Source organism: Atractosteus spatula, chromosome 7 (genome assembly GCF_055471065.1).
Source record: "Atractosteus spatula isolate fAtrSpa1 chromosome 7, fAtrSpa1.hap1, whole genome shotgun sequence".
Lineage (NCBI taxonomy): Eukaryota > Metazoa > Chordata > Actinopteri > Semionotiformes > Lepisosteidae > Atractosteus > Atractosteus spatula.
This window is the reverse complement of record NC_142712.1, coordinates 59,086,264-59,112,776: the sequence shown is the minus strand read 5'-3', so window position 1 is coordinate 59,112,776 and position 26,513 is coordinate 59,086,264. Positions and strand designations below refer to the sequence as shown.

General features: G+C 41.6%; 2 protein-coding genes across 2 annotated transcripts; both read left to right on the top strand.

Moving 5' to 3' along the window:
* Window positions 1-4,926: 4,926 nt before the first annotated feature.
* cplx3b (complexin 3b) lies at window positions 4,927-19,771 on the top strand. The gene is made up of 3 exons (XM_088920935.1): window positions 4,927-5,494; window positions 15,583-15,670; window positions 16,385-19,771. The coding sequence occupies exons 1-3, from the start codon at window positions 5,331-5,333 to the stop codon at window positions 16,607-16,609; spliced, it is 477 nt and encodes a 158-aa protein (XP_088777061.1). The 5' UTR covers window positions 4,927-5,330; the 3' UTR covers window positions 16,610-19,771.
* A 2,889-nt stretch (window positions 19,772-22,660) lies between these two features.
* LOC148831519 (growth arrest-specific protein 1) lies at window positions 22,661-25,134 on the top strand. The gene has a single exon (XM_088921649.1). The coding sequence runs from the start codon at window positions 22,690-22,692 to the stop codon at window positions 23,461-23,463; it is 774 nt and encodes a 257-aa protein (XP_088777775.1). The 5' UTR covers window positions 22,661-22,689; the 3' UTR covers window positions 23,464-25,134.
* The last annotated feature ends 1,379 nt before the right edge of the window (window positions 25,135-26,513 follow it).

Here is a 26,513-nt window from a genome sequence, read left to right as displayed (position 1 = left end):
AAAGTTTAAATCTTACAATATTTTATCCCTAGAACACCCCTCAAAATAATGTTAAATCAATTTGAACTGCATTCCTTTCTTCATATGCTATAAGCTGTCTAAGGTATAAGAAGTGAAATCCCATCTTATGATTGAAAGTATGTTATATTTGACTAAGCTTTAAAAACACTGATGTCATCATCCAATTACTGGATGACTGATCTTGTCATTACATCACCTGTTTAAAAATACATGAAACATTGTCATTATAAGTTTTTGTTGTGAGTAACACACATAGTACAGTTTAAATTGTGTGGGTAATTATTCAGTTACACTTCCTTTGGTTTGAGGCACTGACACAAGACAAAAGGAACAATTCCATTATAAAGTACTGTACAGTATTTTTTATATTTTTCCTTCCACAAACAGCTCAGGTCAGGTCAAACATATGAGGTCAGAGGTTTGACTGACAGGCAGAGAGGGAAGCACAGCCTCACCTCAGTATGACAGGGGAGAAAGTCGGCCTGTTAACCTTCACCAGTTCGTTTCACAATAACAATCTGCAGAGAACAGTGCAAACAGTTGTATTTAAAGGACACGCAAAGACATATCATGCAGCAGGTCAAAAAAGCAGAAATAACAACATTCATGTTTTGTGTAAAAAATAAACCTCACAACATAAAATTCTGAAAATAATACTTATTCATTCTGAAAATAATGACATATTATTTGTTGTCCAGTGTAAATGGCTTGACTGATGAAGTCATTGTCCCTTTCCAAATGTACTGTATACAAGATCATGGGGATCTGTGATTGTTATCAGCCAATGGGGACTGAGAAGAGAGCTTTAGCTATATCATACACAGTCATATCAGTATGGAATACAATTGATTCCCTCTTAAAATCTTTGTAAATAAAAAATATATTTCTGTGTGTAAATCAGAGATCTAAAGGAAAGGCACCACAAGCAGTGATTAGAGAGAACCCTACCAGCTGATATTCACAGAAAACTGCTTTTTATACAAAGTCTTTTAAAAACTTTTTTCACTTGTGAAATAGTTTTCTATCCAAACGAATGCTTTGAAGTTTCAGTTGGCTTTGTACAATACCATTCCAGCTGCTGGAACATCAGGATTTTGTCCAAATGCATTGAGAAGTGTTGCCTGGATGAAAACTGGGACAACCCGACTGTCACTTTGTCATGCTGTTTAAGTGCTAATGCTAATCTAGCTTTTCAAGACTGTAAAGAAGCAGCTATGCTTTGAAATTTTCATGTGGCAATGTATGAATAAATACGTGTCTTAAAGGTGTTATTTCCTCCTTGCAATACAACACTAAATACAAGCTTTAGGTGTTTTTTTCATATCCAAAACTAATTTCTTAAACATCCAATTTTACAGTTAAATACAATAATAGATCAGTTATACTTAAATAAATCAATATTTGCTTAACATTTTAAACCCAAATTTAAAAGCACAAAACATGCTTACTTAATTCATTTTAATGCAGAATACAAACTTATTATTATTGTTATATTAAAAATATACACTGGATTACACTCAAAGCATTTAATTTAGCAGACTTTGCTATGTAGTATTTTTAAAATTTTTCAATTTTTGTTGTTGTGTTTTATACTGTAGAAATTACTGCCTCAGGGCCAATACAGGGCTCAAAAAAATCAGCAGTTATGAGACACTATTTTTGCACAACACAGATGTGCTGTCTGATCATGATTAGTGTGCTAAAGCAATTTGGGTCAGATTTTAAATCCTCTCCAGGATTTTGTAAGACCTCAAAACTAGTCTCTAAAGATTTCTTTAGCACAGGCCAGCAGGTCTCACTTTAGGTTCTGGAGTGCTTCAGCTCTGCAGATCTCGTAAGAGGTTAGCATCTCCAGCATGGTGCAGAGGTCCTGCCAACTGCGTAAAGCACTTTACATGAAACTCACACTTTCCATTGTAATTGTGCTTTGAATTGAAGTGTGTTGCACAAAGCAAGTGAAAAATGTTAATATCCCTTTTAGATGCAAACTTTCCTCAGTTTCATTTCAGACTTGAAATTAGCCACAAGCTCCTACTCATTTGTAAATTTGAGACCTTTTCTCAGGTCTTTGACTACCCCGCCCTACTGGGGGAACACTGTGTATCCTGATTTCTGTCCCAGCCGAGTGGTTAAAAACTGACACAAATTGATATCTTTGATTGATCTACTTGCTTTTTCAATTTTTGTTTTGCTGTTTCTGAACACTGTCTTTGTTTTCAAAAGTATTCTGCTTCAAGGCACTGTTCCAAAATCTTCAGTATAAAGAACATTATTCAGTCTTTTCTCAACTCACTTATTTCTGTGTGAATGACTCTTAAGGCATGATCAATTTATGATACACAGACACAGGTACAATAGGAATGACAATTTATCAGATACTCCCACAAAGACCTTTCTTACTTGTGCAGAGCTCCATATGGGACATATTGTCTACTATCACACCTGAATAAGTGCATTTCTGAAACTCAGAAATCTGTGTAGGATTGATACTGATTCCACATTTCATTTAGCTTTTTAATAGCTGAAATCATATTTTAAAATATTCCTAAAACGAACATTTAAAATCAATTACCTTGTGAAAATGAGCTTAACTGGAATACAGACTAGAAAGTAGAGGGGTTGCCCAAGATCAGGCTTAGAACACATTGATTGAGATGGCTTGCAAGAGTCCATTCCAGAGTCCATCTGATCAGCTAAACATTCTCATTCACTGTGTTCAATGACCTTTAATTATCTTCATGACTGAACTACATCACTGTAACAGCAGGTACTTAGATGTTGCTCAGATTCATACTGATTGTTGTTGTGGTTCATGTGTTATTACTAAGTGTATTTGTTTATAGGATTGTCAATGGCTAAAGTTCAGTCTAAATTCTGCTGTCTAAGTCCTGATCAGGAAATATATTTGAATCTTGACTATTAGATGCAGTCAGTTCCATGTAAAGACCAGCTTTGTTATACTAATTGCAATGGGCTGTTTTAGGTGATTTAAAAAACAAATATTTGGACTGTATAGTTGTCCTGAGTTAAGTTTACTCGAAGCATATTAGTTCCACTAGCTTAAATAAAATACAAAGGATACATTTCTTCTGGCAAAAGACACTTAAAAAGAGCTACAAATATGCACATCCATAATCATGAACCAGATTGGTCACCAAAACACTATTGCTCATTATTATGAGTGAGTATTCAATGACATAGAAGACAATTCATTGACAAACCAGAACAATTTCACAAACAAATTTTGATGCACCTAATGCTTTAACTTTTGTTTTTGTCAGTACTTATTTCTGCAAGTAATGCCTTCTTTTTACAAAGTGAAAGCCTTCTCATCGGGTCAGGAAATTCAGTGATGTCAACCTTTCTATAATTCAACTTTAATTCCAGCAGCTGGACATTCCACCCATCCTTTGTCCTTGCAGACACAGATACACAGCAGGATACACCTGGACAAGATATCTGCTGCACACACACACCACTTCACCTAGACAGCATGTCCCTGCACTGCGGGAAGAAATTAGAGGAGCCAGCAGAGCCCCAGATGAGAATCATACCCAGGACTGTAGGGCAGTGAGGCTATTCCAACACACTGCCGGTTTTCAGGTAATACCAAAATGCTACCAATTTACTTATTATGCTTCCTGTCCCTGATTCTCTTTTTATACTGTTTTGATACTTGTCCACAGCTGCAAGTCCAATATATGGGGATTCGCTTTTTATAGTATCAGCATTCATTACGCTTAATATTTCAAAAGTTTGTAATGAAGGTTGGGAGGGATGACAACAACCAAGCTCAATCAGACTGAGCCGTCAGTAATTAGCTGTCACTCCCGATGTGAGTTTCTCTCCTAGACACTATAAATGCTGTAAGTGATCCCCCCTTTCTCCCTCACACATGTCTCCTGCATCACTCCTCTAACCCATCTTCCCCTCTGCAGCTGCCCCTTGGTCACCCCTCACTCTGCGGGGGGGGGGGGGGTCCCAGTCTCCTCATCCTCTGGCCAGGAGGCCAGCCCTCAGCTAAGCAGGTTAAGCCAAAATTTCACCAAAACCCTCCATAATCCTTTCAGGCACTTTATTCTTTCTGTGTCCTTATTCTTAGTGAAACAGTTCATCTTTAGAGCTATGGGCCTAAAATAATAACTACTATGATGTTATTGTGGCTGTTGTTTCACTTGTTGTCTGTGTAGGACAGCTTTCGTCTGGAACAGTGTTATGCCGTCGCATAACGTAATAGAATCCTGCTATTTCTAAACGGCAGGTAATTATTACGCGCAGAAGAGAAAGAAACACAGCTCTTCACTAGAGAACAGCACATTTGCATCGCAGATGCTACATCGTTTTAGTGCATGGTAACGGAGCAGTGTGCTGAAAGATGAAAACCAAATCATAGTCGTACAGAAAATGTGTGTTGAAGTTTGTGCAGTCTCCCATCAAATGCGATTACACGGCGGCCAGTTTCCAGGTTAGCTCTTTCAGGGCAGTAGACAACTGCGCATCGCTCTGCCACGCTCATATTTATTTATGACTGCAGAAAGGTAGACAGGGGAAGCGAATGTTTTCAGGATCCTTTAGATCCTAAATTAACAACTCGGAAATGGCGTGCCATAAAGCAAGGGTCATTAAAAGCACCGGTATAATGTTTTTTTTGTCTTTTTTTCAATTTCATTACTCATTCTGCTTTGAAATAATGTAATTCTTCAGTTTCAACCTCGGATAAGTGAAAAGCGCGCACAAGACGGTTTTGAATAGGGGACAGTTGGCACGTATTATTGTCACAGTGCAGCTCGGTTTTGGATGTAAGAGCCACTGATCTGAATCAATGTTGATATATCTGGAGGCAAATCACGGATACCATGTGCGCTCTGCACACAGCGTCATATCGGCAAATGCTTAATCCTGCATTATACAGGATTGCTGCTTCAAGTGCTGGCTGCGCACGACAGAGAAAGCGGACAACCTGTTGACTTGATCTGCGCAGACCTCGCCCTCCCTCCATCCGATTCGACCGACTCTGACGGGCTGCCGGCGGAGCTCATTGGGAGCGGAGCTGTCTGCAAGCTGTGGTGCTGAAACACTGGTGCTGTTGATAGCGCTGCGCGGGAATAAGAGCTGTCCTGGGATTTCTAGTGCTCTGACTGAGCACAGTTCCGAATTAATTTCGGAGTCCCGGTGAGGTCGGCGCGGCTGGTGTCTCTAGCCCTACCCTACGCTCCACTGCTGTGTCCCGGGAAGGCGCTCGTCCGCAGCTGGGAGGACCGGATACTTGTAGACGTGTAGTTTGAGTGGGACGTTTGAAAGCCGGCGAGATGGCATTTATGGTGAAATCCGTGGTCGGCGGTCAGCTGAAGAATCTGACGGGAGGCCTGGGAGGAGGCGAAGAGAAACAGGAAGGCGAGAAGTCTGAGGCGGCCGCCCAAGGAATGACAAGGGAAGAGTTTGAAGAATACCAAAGGCAGCTGGTGGAGGAAAAGTAAGTTCGGAAAACACGCTTGTATTTATGTGGTGCTTTGGTGGGAGAACACCTTCTGTTACTATGGGTCCATGCGACGCCTTCGTTGTAAGTTAGTTGAAGGGATAAATAAAACCAGTAAGGAAGTTCTGTTTAATTAGATCATTAAAGTGGTATTTTTAAACGAATGCCTGTCCCTCTGACAATTATTTGACTCCGAGTGATTCCAATTTACAGTCCCCTGTGTTTCATTACGATTCGGTAAGGCGCGCTAACAGCTGCTTCACACAGACTGTCGTCTCCCTCTAGCTTTCGCGCTGTTTTTAAGCGACCTAATTTTAGACAAATTCCAAGAATGCAAAAAAAAACATTTCTATGTACGACAAATGTAAGAAAATAGATTATTGAAATGTACTCCGTGCAATCAGTACACGTAGCATACTGTAATGATGCATTGAACCAATTTTGTGGAAAGGTAAAGGTTATTTATATTGTCTAATACAGAAAAGTCAACAGTTCATACATAAAATCATACACTCACTCGTTTTTAATTCTTAGCTGTTCATTTTAAAGTTGAATTCTAATAACACGCAATAGAGACTTTGATTGTAAAACATTTTCTAACTGCTGACAAACACGTCGCTTTTTAATATTGATGGGGAATGTTGAAAACCAGAATGCTGTACTTGCATTGCTACTAATTTTGCTGCTCTGAATGTACAGTAGACATATAAAAATGTTTATTATCCCGTATGGCAATCTCCCCTTCAGTCAGATGTATCAAATTATCCATAGCTGAATTAAAAAAAAATTGACAGTGACTCTCCAGTACTTGAAATTCCACAACAAAAGCAACTCGTTTTAGATGAAAATATAAAAAACTAGTTCAACGTTTACAATTCTCGATTCCTCTTTATAATTTAATCGCTCAGGATACAACAACAGCAACACCAATGACAACAACAGTAATAGCAGATGTGGTTGTTTGTTTCTGTTTACCACTTCAGTTTGGGAAAAAAACCCGGAAATTAAATGAACGAATTGTTTAAACTCAATTACATAAAGTACTATTTATAACCGCACCCGATTCTAATGTATTACATTCCGCGGTGGACAGCGGGAAATACAGGAGTCGAGCGGAGACCACTCAGCGGCTCACGGTCTGTTTTTGCTGGAGTCCGGAGATTTGTTCATAGCATTTTAATTACAATCCTGATCCCTTAATCCGCTTTGGTTGTGGAGATGTGGGATTGCTTTTTCATTGTAGAACATTGCACACATTCGTGAATGCCCTACATTTACGATGAGCCAAAAAGGGAACCTGGTCCGCTTGTATTCGTTTTGATACCCAATTATCGGACAAAGCAGCCGTCTGCTGAGTTCAAAACCACTGAGGGGTTCATACGAACTAACCCCGGTCCCTCAAGCGAACACTGCTGAAACACGACTGTTCGTCTCGTCGGGACAAAGACCGTCCACCCACTCTTGGTGATTCGGTAGCTCCATTGAAATCGAAGCTTTTAAGTTACATACACAGAAGCAGTCAGGAAGAAAGTGTTTTTCTTTCAGTTTGAGCGTATGTTTATTAAGCCCTGCCAGGAAAACTGGCTACGAAACATCTTTAGCTACTTTGTATTCCATTTGTTTGCGCAATGTATAAACACTTTTTACACACCTCACGCACAGACTTGAAAATACATCCAACACTTTATATGAACAAAGTAATTTACACAACTGGGCGTGAAGTAAAATTACCTCTTAAACAGAACAGCTCTAATTTTTTTGTACACGCGGCATCTTAATCGAATTTGTGCAAACTGGTTTAGATTGCCTTCAATGTTTACTACTTAACTGTGTACATTCGCTAAGTAAGTCAGAAGCTGGGCTTTCTCTCCGCAGCTCCCCCCTCCTGATGTATAAAAACAGGAACATTAATTAAAGCGGGAACATTATGCTTTAAACAAGTCTTGGTTTCGCAAAGCACAGAACTACTGTACATCTACTGTTCCGCGGCGCGCAGGCTGTCCAGATCCGATACAAAGGCTGCAAAACCTGCAACGTGCAGAGAGCGGAAGATCCACAATAAAAATTCTGTGATAAAATAAACTTGTTACCTTGTATTCAGTTTTGCCTTTTAAATGGTACGACTGTAATGTTATCCTCCTGTGACTGGTGTTGTGTGACGATGACACGTTGAACTAAATATGTGAAATATAAAAGCAATATAATCACAAGAGGAAGAAACAAACAGAATTAACGGAACGGAAAGCAAACGTAACGTTTCAATTTAGAATATCAATTCTATGGGAATTTCGAGTGAGAATATCGAAAGATTGGGTGTACTTAATGAATCTCTGAGCTCCTGTCTTGGGAACACGATGGTCACAACTAGCGGCGGAACGGCACACCTGGAAAGTCACAGCAATGCTCTCGACAGTCTCTCGGGAGACTTCATGCCTTCACCCGAACTCACCCTGTCAAGGCTTCAGTACACAGCAGTACTCTGGTTTCGTACAGATGGATTGGTTGTGACTTGGATCATCTAAGAGATTAGTTACTGCATCGCACGAGCTGATCTTGGACCCAGAACTCATGTTTCGCATCCATCTAAAGCCCTAAATTTGGAAATTCGCATGTATGACAGAAAAGCACAAGCTGCTTTTCTGAAAACAGTATATATCTGAACATGTGTCGTTTGTCCTCAGTAATTGTCCTTTTATTCCACACAGGCTGTCAAACTTAGCTCTTGATTATCGTTTGCTTAAATACATCTGCTGTGACAGAAGTCTAATTGATGTACAAGAACAGAATTAAAGCATTAACCATCAGAGAAGATAAACTAAAACTAATAAGAAAAACAATAAACCCGAACTCAATGTAGATCCAATATGGGCTATGAGCGTACATAAGACAAGTAGATTCTGTTTACAAACTATGAAGTAACAGTAACTCTCTGTCCAGACTGATTCTCTGCTGTGTATTTGGACGATGTCCCAGCGGTTACTAGGATATTCACAAGCAAAGCTTGGGGGCAAAATCTGACCATTTATCAGACAAAGCCTGCTTATGGCTGTTTAGAGAGCTGCGGGGTCAGTATTGTGGAATCTGACTCTCTCATGTTTTTATGTGCTTAAGTGCAATGGGCGGTGATGCCCTGTACTGGTTTGTAGAAAAATAAATAACACGAAAAAATGTCTGCCCTCTGCTGGCTGGATTAGAGGTGACAGTGTGATTTTAACACTGCTGGTCTTGAGTTATTTGCACTGCAAGATAAACGTAACATTTTGGGGAAAAAAAGAGGACTTCAGTATCTACAATTTATACCAGAAATCGTTTTGCTTTAGTTAAAAGGAATAGGAAAAGTTAAAGGACAAGTTAAAAGGAATTTGAGATCTTGCCATTAAGGACACAAGCACAATCAGTGCCAGATGGCCAAATGCGAGAGTCACTTGTTTATCATATTTTAAAGTTCTGTCCTTTAATTTCAGCCCCATTCTGGGATCCTAGATCTAACATGCTGGACTCCTCTCAGGGAAGACTGCCTCTTCCTTACTCAGCTCCACTGACAGCCAGCACTGTGCTTTCTTATATTCTTCTGCAATCTGTCTTTAAAGCAGCAGGCACTAGCAAGCTCAACTCCATGTCACACATTTGAAGTATTCGCTAAAATAATCATTAACTTAACAGAAAAGCATTAAATTCAGCTTAACGCTGAACACTTAGTTTTTAACCTTCACTTTAATAAATACTACAGGACATCTCTTCCATCTTCACCACTGCCCTCCTCTTTTCCACCCATCACTCATGCTACTGGCTGATCCTGTTTGGCCAGAGGCACTGCTCTATAATCAACACCTGCACCCCTGACGCAGCAATAGCCCCTTCCTCATCACACGCTCCAAGACTGCATGCCTGTCTGCTGATATTATGACACAGGGAGAAGAATTCAGCCTGTGCCATCGGGACTCTTACCTGCCTATCAATCTGACACACCTCAGTACAGACATTAGCGGTGTTTTTTTTAGTATGCCCAACTTGCTGAGTCTCACAGGCCTATAAGCCAACACAGTCCATTATTCATGAGGACTCGCGAGAATACAGCTCTCATTCACCCTGACCTTACAGCCCAGTCTAAACACAATCAGAAGCCCTTTTCCCCCTCATTGGTCTTAAAAACAAATCAATTAGCTGAGAACTGTGACCACTTCTGCACAGAGCCTATCAGACCAGCTCATTTTCCTCCAAGTGCTAATTACTCATCCAGAAGTAGCTATGCCTCATGCTTCAGGTTCTCTCAATTAGCTGGTGGCCATCCTGACACTCACTGCATTGGCTACGTGACAGCTGGGGTCTTTGTACCTTTAGAGGAAGTTGCTGCATGAATCTATTCTCAAAGACACATTCTCAAAGAAGTGTGATATTAATAGTAAAACCTGTACTTGCTTAAAACACATTGTATGAAAAACTAAAGAAGCATCTAATTTGACACAAACATTGATTTTTTTTCTAGACTGTTTAAAATAAAAGGCAGTGCAATGACATCTTACAAATGTGTGACCAGGTTTCAGGATAAGCTTCATAGTGCCATAGTCCACATTAGTAACACTCCACTTGCCTCTGACTGGTCACTATCGATATTTTCAAATGTGTGCTGTGGCTGTGTGACGCTGCCAGCCTTCCTGGACTCTTTGAACGTTGGACTCAACTCTTTGGCTGGGCTCTAGAAGGGAGATCTGCCCCCTTCAGCCGCAGGGGCTAACGGACCACAGACTGTTTCAGCCTCTGTCTGCTTCTGTCACTCTCACTCTCGTCCAGTGTGAGAATCACGATGTCCAGGGGTACTGCATATAGACATGTCATGTGATCTTAACATCGACTAGAACAGCTCTCTTTATCATGTGACCCCCTGGCCCAGGAGTTTCAAAAGACTTTCCACCTTGTCTATAAGGTTTTCTGGGTTGGATTCTTTAATCATTTTATTTATTGTAGTTTGTTGAATACAATACATTTTGTTAAAAAAAACAAAGGTCTTTTACAGCTGATGGAAAAAGCGCATGTAATTCAAAATACGGTTACCTTTAAAACATTCTGAAGCCTGAAGACAATTGTTATAGACATCCAGTTAATGGAATAATTAAATCAGTCAAGTTAATGGCCAGTGTCACCATGTTAATAATATTCACCATCACGGTGTTAAGAATATCAGCTGTCACAGTGTTAAAGGAAGAGTTTAGGAATGAGGGGAAATATGTCTGTTTTAATTAGGCATTAGTTCTGAGCTAGTTTTGGCCGTTTATTACAGGGATGTGTTCCTAGGCACAGTGTTTCTGTACGTTTAATTGCTCAAAATACAGATTTACAGAAATATTTATTATTTTCTGGTGGAAAAGGCCTGGTACAGAACCAGGTGTCTGGCAGGTAACTAAGAGTTCACTGGAAAACAAACTGGTTGATTATGGCATCCTTCCTGAACTGAGTTTTAATATGAGCTGCTGTTTTACAAAGTTCTGTGTAGGAGCACTACATTTCCTGATTGAATCTTCAAAATCTTGGACTGAATGTGGCAGAAACAATGGTGATAGATCACAGAGTTTTCCAGTTATGCAACTGTTTGAATTCCAAAACAAGGGAATACACTGTGTTAGAAGCACATGTATCTCACAATGTACAACCTGTCTCTAACAAAGATCTTCAGTGTTCAAGACTCATATCATGGAATACAAGGTTATTCATACATATTATTGAATTATTTCATATCGATATTCAGTACATTTCTATTCCAATCAGCCTGAAATTTCCATACAAGCCTGTTTTTAAGCATCACGGTCAGATTTGTCACGAGGGCTAAAATAAATTCTCAGAAGACAGCTAGGCCATCCTAGGAGGGGCACAGTTCCCAAACCCAGTCATGTTAACTTTCGGGTAATTAGATAAAAAAGTTTTGTTTAAAGCAAAGAAGAAATACAACAGATTTTTAAGACCATTGCTCTTCACTGCAATTTTAAATGAATTTCCCTCACCAGCTGTAGGGAGTGCGCACAGCAGGGTGGTGCAGGGAAGTCCTGTGGGGCTGCACAGCAGGGATGCCTTCAGCTCCAGCCTGGTGTGAGGGTTGCCCTGCCAGGCTCAGGCTGTGGTTCATCGGCCTGATGTGCACTTCCCACCATCCTCATACTGTGGAGATTAGGGAACGATGGAAGAGCAGCTGACGTTCTGTGGAAAGTGATATTACCACCACCCTCTCATTCTCCTTGTAGCAGTGCTGAAGTGAAAAAGTGCCCCAGAGACCTGAACTTGAACAGCAGCTGAGCTCCTTACCCAATGCCACCTTCCAGATGGCGGTCTCTTCCTCTATGGGATTTATCACCACATATTACCAGTCTAGGCTCTTTCCAAGAACATTCAGAATAGTCTGACTCACAGTAAGACCACCAAAAACATGAAGCAAAAATGATTAATTCTGTTCCTAATTACACAAAAGAAAACCATTCTGATGCTTCTTTTTGTGATCCCTGAACCTTGTGACACAGTGGGCATGCCTGAGTTTAGGAATGACCAGCCTGGTCCTGCAGGACCTCTAGCTGAGCCATTCGACATCACTCTCTCAAGAGCTGTCATACCTGGGAATTGTGATCTGCTCAGGAATGACCAACTGTGGCCCTTGAGAACTACAAGGTGTTGGCATTCTCATTTCAAATTTTCAAACTACTTCATTAAGCAATTCAATTACTTAAGTTGTCAAATATTCTCAGTGGTTGTACTGTACGTAGATGATTTAAGGGTGTCCTGCAAAACCTCTCCACGACCAGGGCTGGCCACCTCTTTCCTTATCATCTCTAGAAAATGTAGTAAGTACCAGAAGACGAACAGGGAAATTAAAATAAATCTTAATGATTTCTGGGTATGTTGTGTCATTGTAATGGAAAAAAATAGCATGTTTACTCTTATCTAGATTTATGGTAGCTCTTTATCAGATGTGCTGTTCAGTTGTTGTCTGTGGCCATTAAAGAGACTGAAGAGCAAGAAAGGGTAACAAATTGGTCTCAACATCTCATCCAGCTTTTTCCTGAAAGATCCCAGAGGCCATCGTTAAGTGTGCAGCTTGATAGATTGTTCCAGACACCCTAACTGTCTGTGTAAGAAGTGTCCATTATTTGGAAATGCACATGCAGCTGCTCTCAATGCCCTCTCTTCCCTCTGGCCCTCTTCATAACGCTGAAATTGAGGTTTATGAGCGCATTCCAGTTCAATCTAGAATTTGAACCTTGTCTGTTTACAAAATGAAACTATATACCTTTTATACAGAAATGATCTATTTACAAACTTGGCAGTTTGGGAGAAGAAAGAGGTGCCACTCATTTTGGCAATCAGTTTGACAATATTTACTCTGAGGGAACTCTGAACAGCACGGCACTGTCTCAAACTGAAAGCTAAGAACAATCCCAATTCGTCCTTCGGATGAGACGTAAAATCAAGGTCCTGACTCTCTGTGATTAAAAATCCCAGGGCGTTTCTCAAGTAGGGGTGTAACCCCGGCGTCCTGGCCAAAATTCCCATTGACCTTTATCAATCATGGCCTCCTAATAATCCCCCTCTATGAATTGGCTACATTACTCTGTTCTCCTCCCCACTGAGAGCTGATGTGTGGTGAGCATTCTGGTGCACTATGGCTGCTGTCGCATCATCCAGGTGGGGCTGCACACTGGTGATGGTGGAGGGGAGTCCCCATTACCTGTGAGTGCCAGTAGTGATGTTCTTGAATGACCAATGCTGAATGCACTGCAGAGTCCAGGAACGAGGGCCAGGAGGTCGCAGATATCCACACTGGAACAGAATCTCCAGAGTCTGAAAGGGGGGGGGGGGGTTATCATTGAATGTTGCATAAAAGGCTTATTAGTAATAGTGTTTAAACATTTTTAAAAAAAATCTAATATGTACAAGACTGAACAAATTTCTTACTACTCACTTTGAAAATGTATTGTCTTGTTCAGTAGCACTGCATTGCTACTGTGAATCTGGACATCCTGCCATTCGGGCTTCAGCTGTCTGTGTGCTTTTCTTGTGACCTCCTCTTAATTGGAACCACTGGATCCTCAAATTACTTTTTATAATATAATTATCACAGTTATTATTTAGAATAACAATGTTATTATTCATCCATACATTTATTCATCCATACATCCCAACATTCATTATTATTATTATGGTTGTTGTTGTTGTTATTATAAAAATTCAGAGAGGGGGTTGTCTGAAATTGAGATGGGTCCAGATTGAAACAAGAGCCCCGCACTTATTTAAAGATGCTAAAAAGCTCCTGTTGGCTTTCAGGTTTTTCATGCTTCAGGCTAGTCAGCCTCAGGCTGTTGCCAGCGCAGATACGCACAGGGTTTTCTCAGTTCTTGCTAACAAACAGTGTGGCAGAAGGCAGCTGTCAGCCAGGCTCACAGCTCAGACTGCTCCCAGGGAGCAGAGACGCTGCTGTGTGAGGAGCTGCTGCTGCTCTTGCGCTCAGGTCTGTGTGACAGCAGCTCACTGTCTGCAGATCACTCAGGGGTAATGGTATTTATAGTGCTGTTTACCTTCGGGTGGCCTAGATGAATTGCAGAAAGTTTTATGTTTGAGTGAACTTTCAGATGCAACGACGGCATTAGAAGCCCCACAGCTGCCATTTAGTTTTTAAAATCAATTTTCTACTTCCATGTGACTCATATGGAGCTCACTGTGTCTTATTGAGAACGTACTGTACATTCTCGCATGTGCATGAAACATAGTATGCAACATAAAATATGTATTACATTCTGATTAAATAATTAGATTTTAATAAAATTCTAATTTAATCAAATTTAATTCTCATTAAAATTCCAGGTCGCAGTAAAAATTTCAGTCACACTGAAAACAAATGTCTGCAGCCAAAAAGTCTTCGATTGGTTTGGACAGTCTGCACCAGTGATGTGATCAGTCCACTGGAAGAGGTGGATGTATTTCCAGCTGTTGTGGAGAGTATCTGAAAGACTTTGCCCCCAAGGAGCTTGTGGTCAACTGTATGGGGACCTGCCTTTTTTCAGAAATGATGGGCAGGATCTCGTTGCATCATGACGTTTTTACACATTGAAATGAGAATGACCAGAAGTGTAAGCCTTCAAAACAATAAATCTGCCCTTGAATGTGAGATGTTGAGTGCTACTGTACACAGGACATTCTTCCGACAAACCTGTGAAATTGACATGACATTTTTCCACACATCCCTCCCCCTCTTCTTTGTTGGGTCCACTTGGGGAACCTCTATGCAAGAGTTTTGCATTTTTGTTTTGCGAAGACTACTGTACATGTCAGACACAGAGTGACTGCCCGATTAATAAACAAGCTGGAAAAACATTTTAAGATCTGTCAGTAATCCCACTGGTTTTCTCTTTAACTGGGGGATTTAAAATCACAAATCTATGTGCTAAAATATATTTCAGGCAAAAGCAGAAATACAGTATGTAGCATTTCTGTTACCCATTTCATGACCTCTCCCCTTGATAAGGTCACTTAAATTTTCCTAAACCCCCATTTCTAATAATGGATAGTTCAATATATAATATTTCTTATGCTGTCACTGTTCTCATGTTTGACATGATTTGCCAAAAAAGTCAGCAGGAAAAAGAAATAGAAGTCAAAGAAATATTCAACAGGGGATACCTTTAAAATTAAAACTATTCAGTGATTGCTAGATTGATGGTCTTCCTTGTGTTGTTATTATTATTTTACAACTATACTGATGCAAATTTTGAATGCTAACAAATTCATAACTACTATGACTTTCAAGTTATAAGCTAGTAAATATAAGCCAATAATACTGTACATGTTTCAGGATGCTGCTGTCAACAGCAGTGTTAGTTCTGACTGGTGATTCATGAGGATATCCAAACTGACTCTGCAGTTTCAACACATATCTTGCAGGAGTTTGTACAAGAATATTGTAGGAATTTCTTTCGTGTGAGATGATGTATCTCCCCTGAGACTGCAATGCACTACTGTTCACATTCACTTCTGAGCACAGCATTGCAGCACCTGGAAGCACACTCATGGATACTGCGTACTGGAGTTTGTCCTGTTCTTTCTTCCAGAATGGAGCGGGATGCTAATTTTGCACAGAAGAAGGCAGAGCGTGCCACTGTGAGGACCCATTTTAGGGAAAAGTACAGGCTTCCAAAGGTAAGACTTACGGTGCCTGAGACGGCCTGGAAATTATGTATAATACTGCACAGGTGTAAAGGTTCTATACACAGAGAGAGCCCTTCTGTCTGAGAATCTCAAACAGAAGGGACTGGGGGCGGTTGTTTTATAGGCCCTACAATTCAATTCTGGCTCACACAGCGCTTCTTATAAAATGAAGGAAGGAAGGAACTCCCACACCATTAGCAGATAATGAGTAGTGCCTGCCTTGAACACAGCACTAAGGAACTATGAGGTACTCTGGGCCAGGAAATAATGAGGCACAGTTTTGGGATGAAGACATTGGTAGAATAGGTCGTCTAGATACTTATTAAGGGTCCATGCCCTCAGCCTCTTCTCACTCTCATTTCTTCTCTTGGCCAAAGCTGAAATTAAAAGTACACACAGTCCATATACGCATACCCTCGGTCAAGAAGAAAAAGCAGCAAGATGAATTAGGTACTAACTACAAATGGCCTAGATGGGTGAAATGGCCCTTTCTTGTTTGGAGCCTTTCTTATTCTCAGGTGTTCTAACAGTACCTCTTAGCAGAGGGCATGTGTGTTACAGGATTGTCCTTTCTGCTCAGTTAGCACATTGGTGAGGACTGTGGATCTATTCCTGCTGGGGCCCAGCTTGCCCTTTCTAGTGCTCTGTCTGAGAGAGATCCGGTATATCCAGCCTCGCTATGTGCCACATCTCTCCTGTCCTCAGAGTGAACTGGATGAAACTCAGATCCAGTTGGCTGGGGAGGAGGTGGAGCTGCCGAAGGAGCTGGCCAAGATGATCGAGCAGGACAACGAGGAAGAGGAGGAGAAGGACTCGGTCATCGGTCATCTGGCCAACATCCAGAACATGGATCTGGACCAGCTGAAAGACAAGGCCCAGGCTACACTGGAGGACCTCAAACAGACAGCAGAGAAGTGTAGTGTCATGTGACCAGCCACTCAGATCAAATGCTTGCTCACACACTTCAGATCACAATGACATGCAGCTTGCGGGAAAATCAACATACACAGACAAACGACTAAAGTCAAATACACTCAAACACACTTCATATCAAGAAAAGAAAGTAATGCACAGACTGACAGTTTAAACAAACGCATGTCACAGACAAGCACACACACCACTGATCTAACAGGCAAGAATGCAGACAGACCCAGACTCACGCAGACAGGTTCACAGGAAAAGCCAACAGGATGATAGACAAGGGTGACAATACAGGAACAAACAAGGTGCAAGAGGAAAACGTTTAGGAAGATGAGCATGTCAAGTGTCAGACACAGAAGAGAAAGCACACAGTCGCACCTGCACAGACAGACACAGAGCAAGGCAGGCCATTTCAAAGGAATTTAATTGCTTCCTAACTATTATTTCCTAATGTTTAATAAAAATTTTTTAAAAAATCTGGTAAAAACACTGTGCAGGCTCTCAACTGGTTCAGCTGACAAAGGCACTTGTTCAAGTACACATTGAGGTTTATGATAAATATGTTCCAGGTGCGAACCAGGATTGTGCCACCAGCAGACTCTGACCGTGGTCCCACAAATGATGACACGCAATAGGCTGAGTGCCCCCAAGAGTAGGGTGGCATTAGTTTTCCAGAACTGTTTTGGCTCTCAGTGACATAGCATGTCCTTTTTTTCAAGCACTCAAGCACTCAAGAACAGAAGGCCATCAATGTCTCACTAGAATGGATGCACTTGTCAAATGGAGATCTGTTTGCATACAGGACAGTCATTTAAGTTCTTCATTATTATGCAAAGAGAAAAGTGATACAAATTCAATACCTGAGCTCCTCTAGACTCTGTAACTCTGTCTTAAGTTACACTGCCTACTATCATCTTTAAGACAGATTAAACCCAGGCTTTGATTGATATGCAACATTTTCAACCTCAAATGCAGCAGTAATTTTTGTCAATGGCTTCATAACACCCTATCACCAGGCAGATTTCCTGTTGAATTTATTTTAGGAATCCTACCAGTCCAGTTAAAGTTGAATGAAGTGAAAACTACCTTTTTCTAAATTGACCTTATCAAGTACATTGTTTCTTCTTTGTTGTAATTTTAAAATTGTATGTAATTAATTTAAGTCCTCATTTCTAAATGTTAATTTACTGTTTAAAACCAAATTACCTCCACAAAACAGTTAAGAACTGGCTGCTAGGATATGTGATTGGGGATTAATTTTAGTGCTGCACAACTGCTGTTCTGAGCGGAGGCAGACGCGACACCAATAGCCTTCCCCTTGTTTCCCTTCCTTCAGCCCCCTGAAGCCGGTTTGCCATGAGAAGCAATTTGATAGTTTGGAAAATACCAGCCTGACAGGACCAGTAAAAAAGAAGGGACATTTACAGATAAAACAAGAAAAGCAATAGAAAACTTTCTTTTAATGGTTTCAGAAGAAGTTTATTAACATGGAAAAACACACCACAAAACAGAAATTTACTGTACAGTGTACATGCTGCTGTCCACCCCTATGCCTAGCTGTACTGTAATCTTTTACTCTGTATGCGTCTTTAGCTTGTATTTCTTGTGCTCACTCTTACCCACCATCCACAGCGTGGTGCACCCATGGGGCTGATCAATAACTGATTCTTCACTGGCCCCTCAGTACTCTCATGCTGTACCTGTTACCTATAAAAGCTACCCCTCACCAATAATGCTGTATTGTGATGGTAGTTGAGTATTGTTTAACTGACATGAAGTGTAATGTGCTGTCGTTGAGAGTATTGTTCTTAGAGGGAGAGCTTTTTCAATCACTTTCTTGAATATTGGTATTTGTTAACATTAGACTGCTTACTTAGTCTGCCCCTTACTTGAAAGACAAGGCAGTATTCTCCCAAGACTCCTGTGGATTCTTAGAGTATAAAAACCTTAAAACATATAAAACATAGACAAACAAGGTTCTTACATAGTAAAGCATGTTTATCCATGCTATCCATGACTTTTGATTAAATTAAATTGTGTTCATGTCAAAGACTTTTATGTACACAGAGGAAAATGTATATTTTCGGTATCTAAATTCTAACTGTGGAAATTTCCCAGAATTATAAGAATAACTGTAGTAATTATTCACTGTTACCCCTCTTTCTGTAGTCTGTAACAGAAGCTAGTTTGATCCCATGTGAGCATGTTGGATATACTGGGCTGAGCTGGTTGCTGTGATATCCGGTTTGTCCAGTATAGCCGCAGTATCGACTCCCGAGAAGGCTGGGTCTCTCCTGTGAAATCTGTCTGCCTCCCCAGACGTTCCCCAGTGGATCCACTGGTGCCAGCGCATCACTCGGTCAAGCCCACTGGGGGGAGCCACGGGGACACACCGGAGTGCTACCCAAATTCAGTCGAACCCGTTAGCATCCTGGAGAGGGGTCGCAGGGGCCAGGTGAGGACTGTCCAGATTTCTGTGGTCTTCCTTACACAGATGGATTCCTGGATCCACACAAGTACTGCAGCAGTTCACTTCATCCAGCGGAGGACACGCCCAAGTGCAGAAAGATGCAGAGTCTCATATTCCGAGAGGATAATGGCTCTGAACGCTGTTCCAAGACATGTCAAACTTGAGTTTTAGATGTCAGTTAGACTCATGAAAGAATGTCTGCATACATTAAAGATTCATTGTATAGTAACTGATTTTGTGTTTTAGGGCAATGAAATAAGAAAATAGTTTTGAATAAGTGCTGTATCTTCATGAAATTTGGAATGAAAGCTTGTCTGTGACCCAACGGGGCCTTTTTTGTAACCAATCTGTTCTTTCTCCGGTCTGCCCTCCAGAGGTCAGTCCATCATTTTTTCATTTACAGACTTTTTTTTTTTCCATGTTTGTCACACAATTATTAATTTACATGCAGGAAGAAAGCTAAGAGAAATCCCCAGATGTAGGTGTTCATCTCCAGAAATGCTGCTATTGGAATTGATGTACAGCTCTCCCTAGAATTATAACACTAACAGTCACTTGTAATTCATTCAGCTGTGATGTCTGTACATGACTTTGTATTGTTCTTTAAACTGTAAACTGTAAATGTTTCATTTTAGAGTTACTTGGACGTTGAAGAAATTAGGATGGAGTGTATAAAAATAAAATGATTTTTAATACATGCAGTTTGTGTGCATTACTCACCTTCATTCGTTTTGACCATTTGCTTTTGAAACCTAGAATACAAAACTGTTTGAGATTTTGATGTAGAAAATCTCTTGATGGACTGTTGCCCCTGTGGAGCTGCCCTGTTCCAGTGTTATAGCAGTGAGCAGCCTGAGCTCATCTTCCTCTGGCTCTGTCCAGATCTGCACTGGGAGCACCAGGACCATCTCCACGAGGCTGCTGGCATCTGTCCACAGCTGGAGTCTAACAATAGCGATCCTGTATGCTCACCAGGGGGAGACAAATATCATCCATTTTTTCCAGATGTATTGTTTGGAAAACTAACTGCTGTTGGCTTGACGTATAATTCCCAGTTGACCAAACAATAGAATCACAACTTCATGTGATTTATTGATTTTACATTTTTCCCTGCTTTATAAAACTGTTATTTAGATGTGTGATATTTAGAACAGAGTCCACTGTTCTCTTTACCATGTGCAGACGTCTCTGTCTGACCTGTGTGCTGGAGGACAGACTGTATAATCTTCCACTCCAATAGGGTTCCTAGATTAAACCCACATATTTCAGGAGCACACTTAGTGAAAGTGTCCACGTTTGTGGTTGTACAAACTGGAAAACAAAAAGTCATAATAAATAATGAAAATACAAACTTTTCAAAAACTGTTGTTTTATTACACAAAATTGTATTTTTATGCTGCCTCATATGATCAAGCAAATGTGTGTAGTACAGAGTCCAAAACACTTGTTATTTTTTGTTTTGCACTTTCTCATTATTCTGTTATTTTATTTGTACATCTTCCATTAATAACATCTTACTTATTTAGTTGACATTAAGTAGTCTAAAATGATATTATAATGGCAGAAAACAAAATTAAAACATGATCAAAAATTAGAAGTAACATTATGTTGAGAAGAAAAACCCAATCGTAATCTTACATCATAGTAGTCGTAGTAGGTACAGAAATGCATGCTCTTTAATTAATATCTAATAGCAATTTAAGTACGTATTAATTTCTTTCAGTTTAAAGTCATGTTGCCTCACAGGATGTTGGGAATTATGGAGCCACGTGACCGTCTGATAGTGAAATCAGGTTATCATGGTATTTCAGATTCCCTGTGGATTAGGCAAGATTACACTGATATAGTGGGAGGTTTATTAAAAAGGCTGGTAACATAAATTCTCAAAATGATCCTTTTAGTGGTGCTGTTGCAGTTAAAATAGTTTGATTTCACATTATCTGTTAGAATATGTAAGGGAATTTTATATAAATGTGACTTAAAAAGCAGAACATTTCTGAACCCTTATTACTGGTTAGAATGAATCTGAATGGTACAGTAGCTGCTGGTTTCGACGGGGCTGATCCGGAGGTTAAAACCGAGACTTCGGCCTGCTTCTCGGCTCGCGGCTCCAGTCCCGGAACATCCGAATCGCGGACTCTCGCGCGGCCATCTGGCGCTTTACAAGCGCGGGCACAGCTTCCCAGAGGGAAGTTTGAAACTTTGTTTTGTAAAATAGCCAAAGGGTCCGGGGTGTCGCTGTGGCTTTTCCATTGCTTTAAAAAAATTCAAGTTAGTTTCCATTTCAATGGCAGGGAGGCCTGCCTCTATTGGCAGTTTTCGAGTGCGGGTTGAAAAGAGAGTGCTGTAAAATATATTGATGTTGAAACCCCTCTCTATTGACAGGCTGCTAGGCGTGAACAATCTTCGAGCTAAAAAGACACTAGGCCAGTGCATGGCCAATCTAGCACAAAGAGGGTGAAACAGGCCAGAAAATACTATTCTCTTCCATTCAGTCCTATCAATCAGAGCTTAAAACCCCACCAGAACACAGAGGGAGGAGGGAGAATCTGCACAGGACAGAAAAAAACGCCAAGCATGTCTTTTTCATTTATTTTGCAATAACCTCACTGCATGCAGTTGTGCCTCTTGAGTTTATTCTTCGGTTTATCACTAAACATAAGCAGATTTGTTTCCCTGCGCTGTAATTTGGAGAAGCGAGTTGCAGATGTGTACTCTAGCAGTGGTATGCGTTTTGCCGGCTGCGGTGGCAGTGTGCTTCGCTAGCCTCAACTTAAGCAGCATTTTCTTTTACTGAATGAAGGAGGGGAGAAAGTTGAGGGAGACCACACAGGTTGTGGGTTTCATAAAATTTATAAACATTTGATCCTGTATGTGACGTCCAGATTGCCAGAAATGGAGTTGCTATGGGAATGAATCCCAGGGCTGACTCGCGGTCGGCAGCCAATCCTAGAGCGACTGTAAAGAAAAAAGTTTTCCTTTTCTGTGTTTTGGGGAGGAGGGGAGTTTATGGGGGGAGGCTAAACGAAGCGTGAAGCATAACAGTGAGTGGGACAAAGCCGCAGGTACCGTGAAGAGAAAGGGCAGCAGCACGAGAAGAGCAGGGGCGCTAGCAGGACGTGCTTTGGTGAGAAACTGCACGATTTGCATCCCATAAAACCGAGACAAATTGATGTTTTCTGCTGATGACAGGAGCCGATTACGTGGACAAAGCCAAAAAGGAGGTGAAGTTGGGACTGCTTTTTCTTTAAAATGCAGAGATAAAGAGGCGTTTTGTTTTTATCGCTCTCTTTTGGGGAGGTTCTTATAACTGCGGAGCTGCCGAATCCCTCCAGAATATTTTTATGAGAGTAATTCGCTGACTGGGTCTCTGTCCCCTTCACTCGCTGCTGGCCCTGCCGTGGTTCTGATCTTCCAGGGGGTGGGTGAAGGAATTCTCTCTGGGTTCGCCGTAACGCGCTTTTTGCTCGATTTGTTTAAAAAGAGAGCGCGCAATGCAGCCAGTCGCAGTGCTAATGGATGGGCATGTGTTGAGGATTTCTGAAATGAGGTTTAAATCGGCGCTGGAGGACTGAGCGGTAAATCGGAGTTACAGTACTGCAGGGCTTGTGCTCTCAGCATGAAAACCTGGTGCAGCGCCTTGGCGCTTTTCGGCTGGATACTTGTAGCGCTAGATGCCCAGTTCGTCTGCTGGCAAGCTCTCCTCAGATGCCAGCAGGAGAAGGACTGTGAACTGGCGTATAACCAGTACCTGGCCGCCTGTGAAGCTAACATTAAAGGGAATAGGCGACAGTGTCCGAGTCACTGCATCAATGCCCTGATCAGGCTCAATCAGACACGTAATGGACCGGACCTGGAAACCTGTGAGTGCGGTCAGGACGCACAGTGCCGGAGGGCGAAGAGAGCCATCGAGCCCTGTCTGCCGCGGAGGTACCCCGGCGATGCCGCCGGGATTGGGTGCACCGAAGCCCGCCAGCGCTGCGAGGACGAGCCGGGCTGTCAGTCCACCCTGACAGCCTACCTCTCCAACTGCGGGCAGCTGTTCAACGGCCGGAAGTGCACCGTGAAGTGCAAGAGCACTATCCAGCAAATGCTGTATATACCCAGCGGAGTTCTTCTGAACCGCTGCGTCTGCGACGGCGTGGAGAGACCCTTCTGCGAGGTGGTGAAGGAAAACATGGGGAAGTTGTGCTCCGTCGGCGACCACGGGGTCTCCACGTCCTACGGCGACACGGACGATTTGTACGAGGACGAGGACTATGAGCTGAAGGTGGACAGGGAGGAAACGGATTCGGAGTCTGCAGGCTCTTTCTCCAGGTGCTCCCGATCATCCCCCCTGCTTCCACTGCAGCTGTCACTGCTGCTGGCGTTGCGCTCGGCTGGAATGTGTTAAGAACACGCAGAACGGGTCTTTCCAAATGTAACCTGTTCTCTGCGCACAGAGAGCGGGCTGCTGTACGCGCCTGGTGTGGGGACACAGTCATGCACGCTGGGATTACAGAAATTCCGAACAGAGGGAGAGGGGAGTGACGTGACCGCTTTATTTTTCCGACACTGTTAAGGAATTATTGGAAAACAGGGAGTGTGTCCAGACTTGGGGATTAAGCAGGATTCACGGCATTTAGGATTGCCAGCACTGGGTCGGATAGAGCCGTCATGCTCCTGGAGTTTTTGGAATAAACTGCTTTTAAGCAGCTGAAGGTTGGCAGCAATGTCTTGATGAGCTATCTCTGTACCCGGGATCGTTAACCTTGCACACGCTGAGGGTTGCTTTGGCCTCTGATTTGCAGGATAAAGAGGGTATAGCCCTATGTTCAATCATTATGTTACGATACAACTTCTAAAAGAAGTGAACGAAAACGTTAGGAGGGCTCCGAGCTGGAGAGGAGGATACCAATTAACGGACGTGTTGCTCTGACAGCCAAATGGAACGACGGCCTGTTTATTTTTCCTGTAGTGGCCTTTACTGTCGGAGCTTTATTAAGACTTTAGACAAACATTGGAGAGTTGACATTTCTGTTTGCTCTCCTTCTCTCGACACTCCAGTGCAGGGTATTGTGGTGATCACACTTCAAATATTTGTGGTGAACCGCAAGAGAACAGACAAGAGGGTTTGGGATCAAGTAGTTAAATTAACTGAAGTGCTTTCCAAAAGACCTCCTCCCCCCGCGTCCGCTCAGGCCTTTTTATTGAAAAACACGCATCATTGACAGCCCCTCTCCTCCGCCCCCTTTCGTTTAGCTTCAGGAAGGGGGTTAACTGGAAGGCTGGCGGCCCGGGAGGAATGAGGGTGGGAAATTTTAGGCGCTATTGTTGTTGAAAGTTGGGATTCTGGAATATTTAGCCGAGGGCACAGCGCTGAGGACGCGAGCTTTCCCTGTGCCCTCCCCCATCTTTTTCCGAACGTGTCCTTTCAAAAACCTTCAAACTCATCACCACTTTCAACCCCACGAAGAATTTAAACCTCCGCGCCGCAGACGTGACATTATGACACGGGCAGTGTGGCTTTGCAGGCTGGAAGACAGTGCTGTAAATAAGCCCACTGGACGAGTCGGGTAAACGGCGCTGGTGCTCTCAGAGGTACAGCAATAATCGCAATGGTTAAAAGCTTGCATTTTACCTTCCTATTTAAATCGACATATCAGTGCAAAAGAAGGCCAGTTTGCAGAAACGGTTGCAGTTACAATATCTAGAAAGCTATTTTCCTTAGGGGGCGTGACAGTTCTCAACAAAAATAATTGTAATTAAGTTCATGGTATATTTATACCTTAAATAATAGTGTTTTCAAATTAAAAAAAAACATTGTACTTTTTGTACAGTCGTATTTGGCCATATGTCGTTCCATATAGCATACCAAGCATTTAGACCCATAAATGCATTTAAGATAAAGGTATTTTTATGTTTTATTTTTTTAATGAAGGATTTTCCTAATGAAGTTGTGATTGGTTTAACGTAATTTGTGAATGTGTACATTTGTACGTATCTTCGTCTACAAAATATTTTCTGTACAGACAAAAAGAGTTATTTATGTGTTATTGAGAGTAAATCAATAAAATTATGCTGTTAATGAACTGTGTTACAGGTTCTTTTTAATCCAGGTTAAATAACTGGCTACATATTATGGCACACAAGTTAGTATAAACTAGGTATGTCGTCTACTTTTATAGCAGACTCTTGAGAGTCGAAAGTAACAGATTTTGGCGCTGCAGGTCGAGTTGAATTTGGAAACGGACTGCAGAAGATTAGCAATTAGTCACACTACCTCAATTGCGCTAATGAAGTAATTGTACACACATGCGCTTACCCCTTTAATTGTGAAACGGCATAACTGTTTTCGGTAAATAGGATGGTATTATAGAATCAGAATAGGAAAATCGGATTGAGTTGCTAGAAAAGCGTAGCAGAATGTGCCATCTTGTTTTTGTTGGAGCAGTGCTCCCAGTATTCTAGAAAAATGAAATAATTCCCAAGTTTTCTTTTCAGTCCATACAGTCAGTGCTCTTTACTCCTGCTGTTCTCATACTTGTACTGTGGGCAATAAACTTCAGGCCCAGAACTGAATGATGAGTTTCTTTTTTAATTGAAAATTATGTTTTTTTTTTAGACTTTTGGAAGTCCAGGTTTCGATGGAGTATCTGTGTCTTCCTTCAATTCCTTGTGGTAACGTTATACTCCTGAGAGAAGGACCTATGTTGTCCTGTCCTGTTAAGGCTATTGAAGGCTATCAGAGTCATTAATAACAGAGTACAGCACCACACCAGAGAGAGCTGGACTGCAGACTTCAACCTCTACTTTCTCCCCAGCTTCTCGGACATCTTCAAAACAAGAAGCCCCCCAGAATTCAGGAAAGGGACTCAATTTCAGATTTTCTGCTATAATGTTGAGATAAGTGTGCTAGCTCATTTCCAGCATTAAAGCTGCCGTCAGCAGCTACTGCTATGGTGGAGAAATCCATCCCATTGATATTCATCAGAATAATTTAATATTTCATAGATAAAATATTGTAGCACTTTTGGGTTCACATGGGTATGTGCCCTCACCGCTACTACCTCAGGTCGACCCCCCACTGCTGGGGCTTGAACCCAGGCCTCCAGTGTCACTCCCCAGGGACCCAGCCAGCTGAGCTACAGGGAGATCTCTCCTCAGCCCAGTGGCTGAGGTCCCTGCTGTTCACAGGGAAGGGCGGTGACGCTGGCAAGCCGGCTCACACAACCTGTAATGTTGGCTGTATGTGTTACAATATACTTAGAGCCTGATTTCTCTATATTTGTTATTCTTAAGACATTTGAAGAAGCAGACATTGCTGTGTTCAGAAACCTATGTAATAGGCAAATATCATAAATTGATTTATCCCTTAAACAACACTATTCCTAGTAAGTGGAGGCCATATTAAGCTGTCATCACTTTCTTTTGATTTATCTGTAGTATTTTATAAAACAGGAG

Bases quoted from the DNA above. Each gene is read 5' to 3' on its own strand.
- cplx3b (XM_088920935.1), top strand. From the start codon at position 5,331: ATGGCATTTATGGTGAAATCCGTGGTCGGCGGTCAGCTGAAGAATCTG. The intron at 5,495-15,582 runs GTAAGTTCGGAA...TCTTTCTTCCAG, and splicing joins AGGCAGCTGGTGGAGGAAAA to AATGGAGCGGGATGCTAATT. The intron at 15,671-16,384 runs GTAAGACTTACG...TCCTGTCCTCAG, and splicing joins AAAAGTACAGGCTTCCAAAG to AGTGAACTGGATGAAACTCA.
- LOC148831519 (XM_088921649.1), top strand. From the start codon at position 22,690: ATGAAAACCTGGTGCAGCGCCTTGGCGCTTTTCGGCTGGATACTTGTA.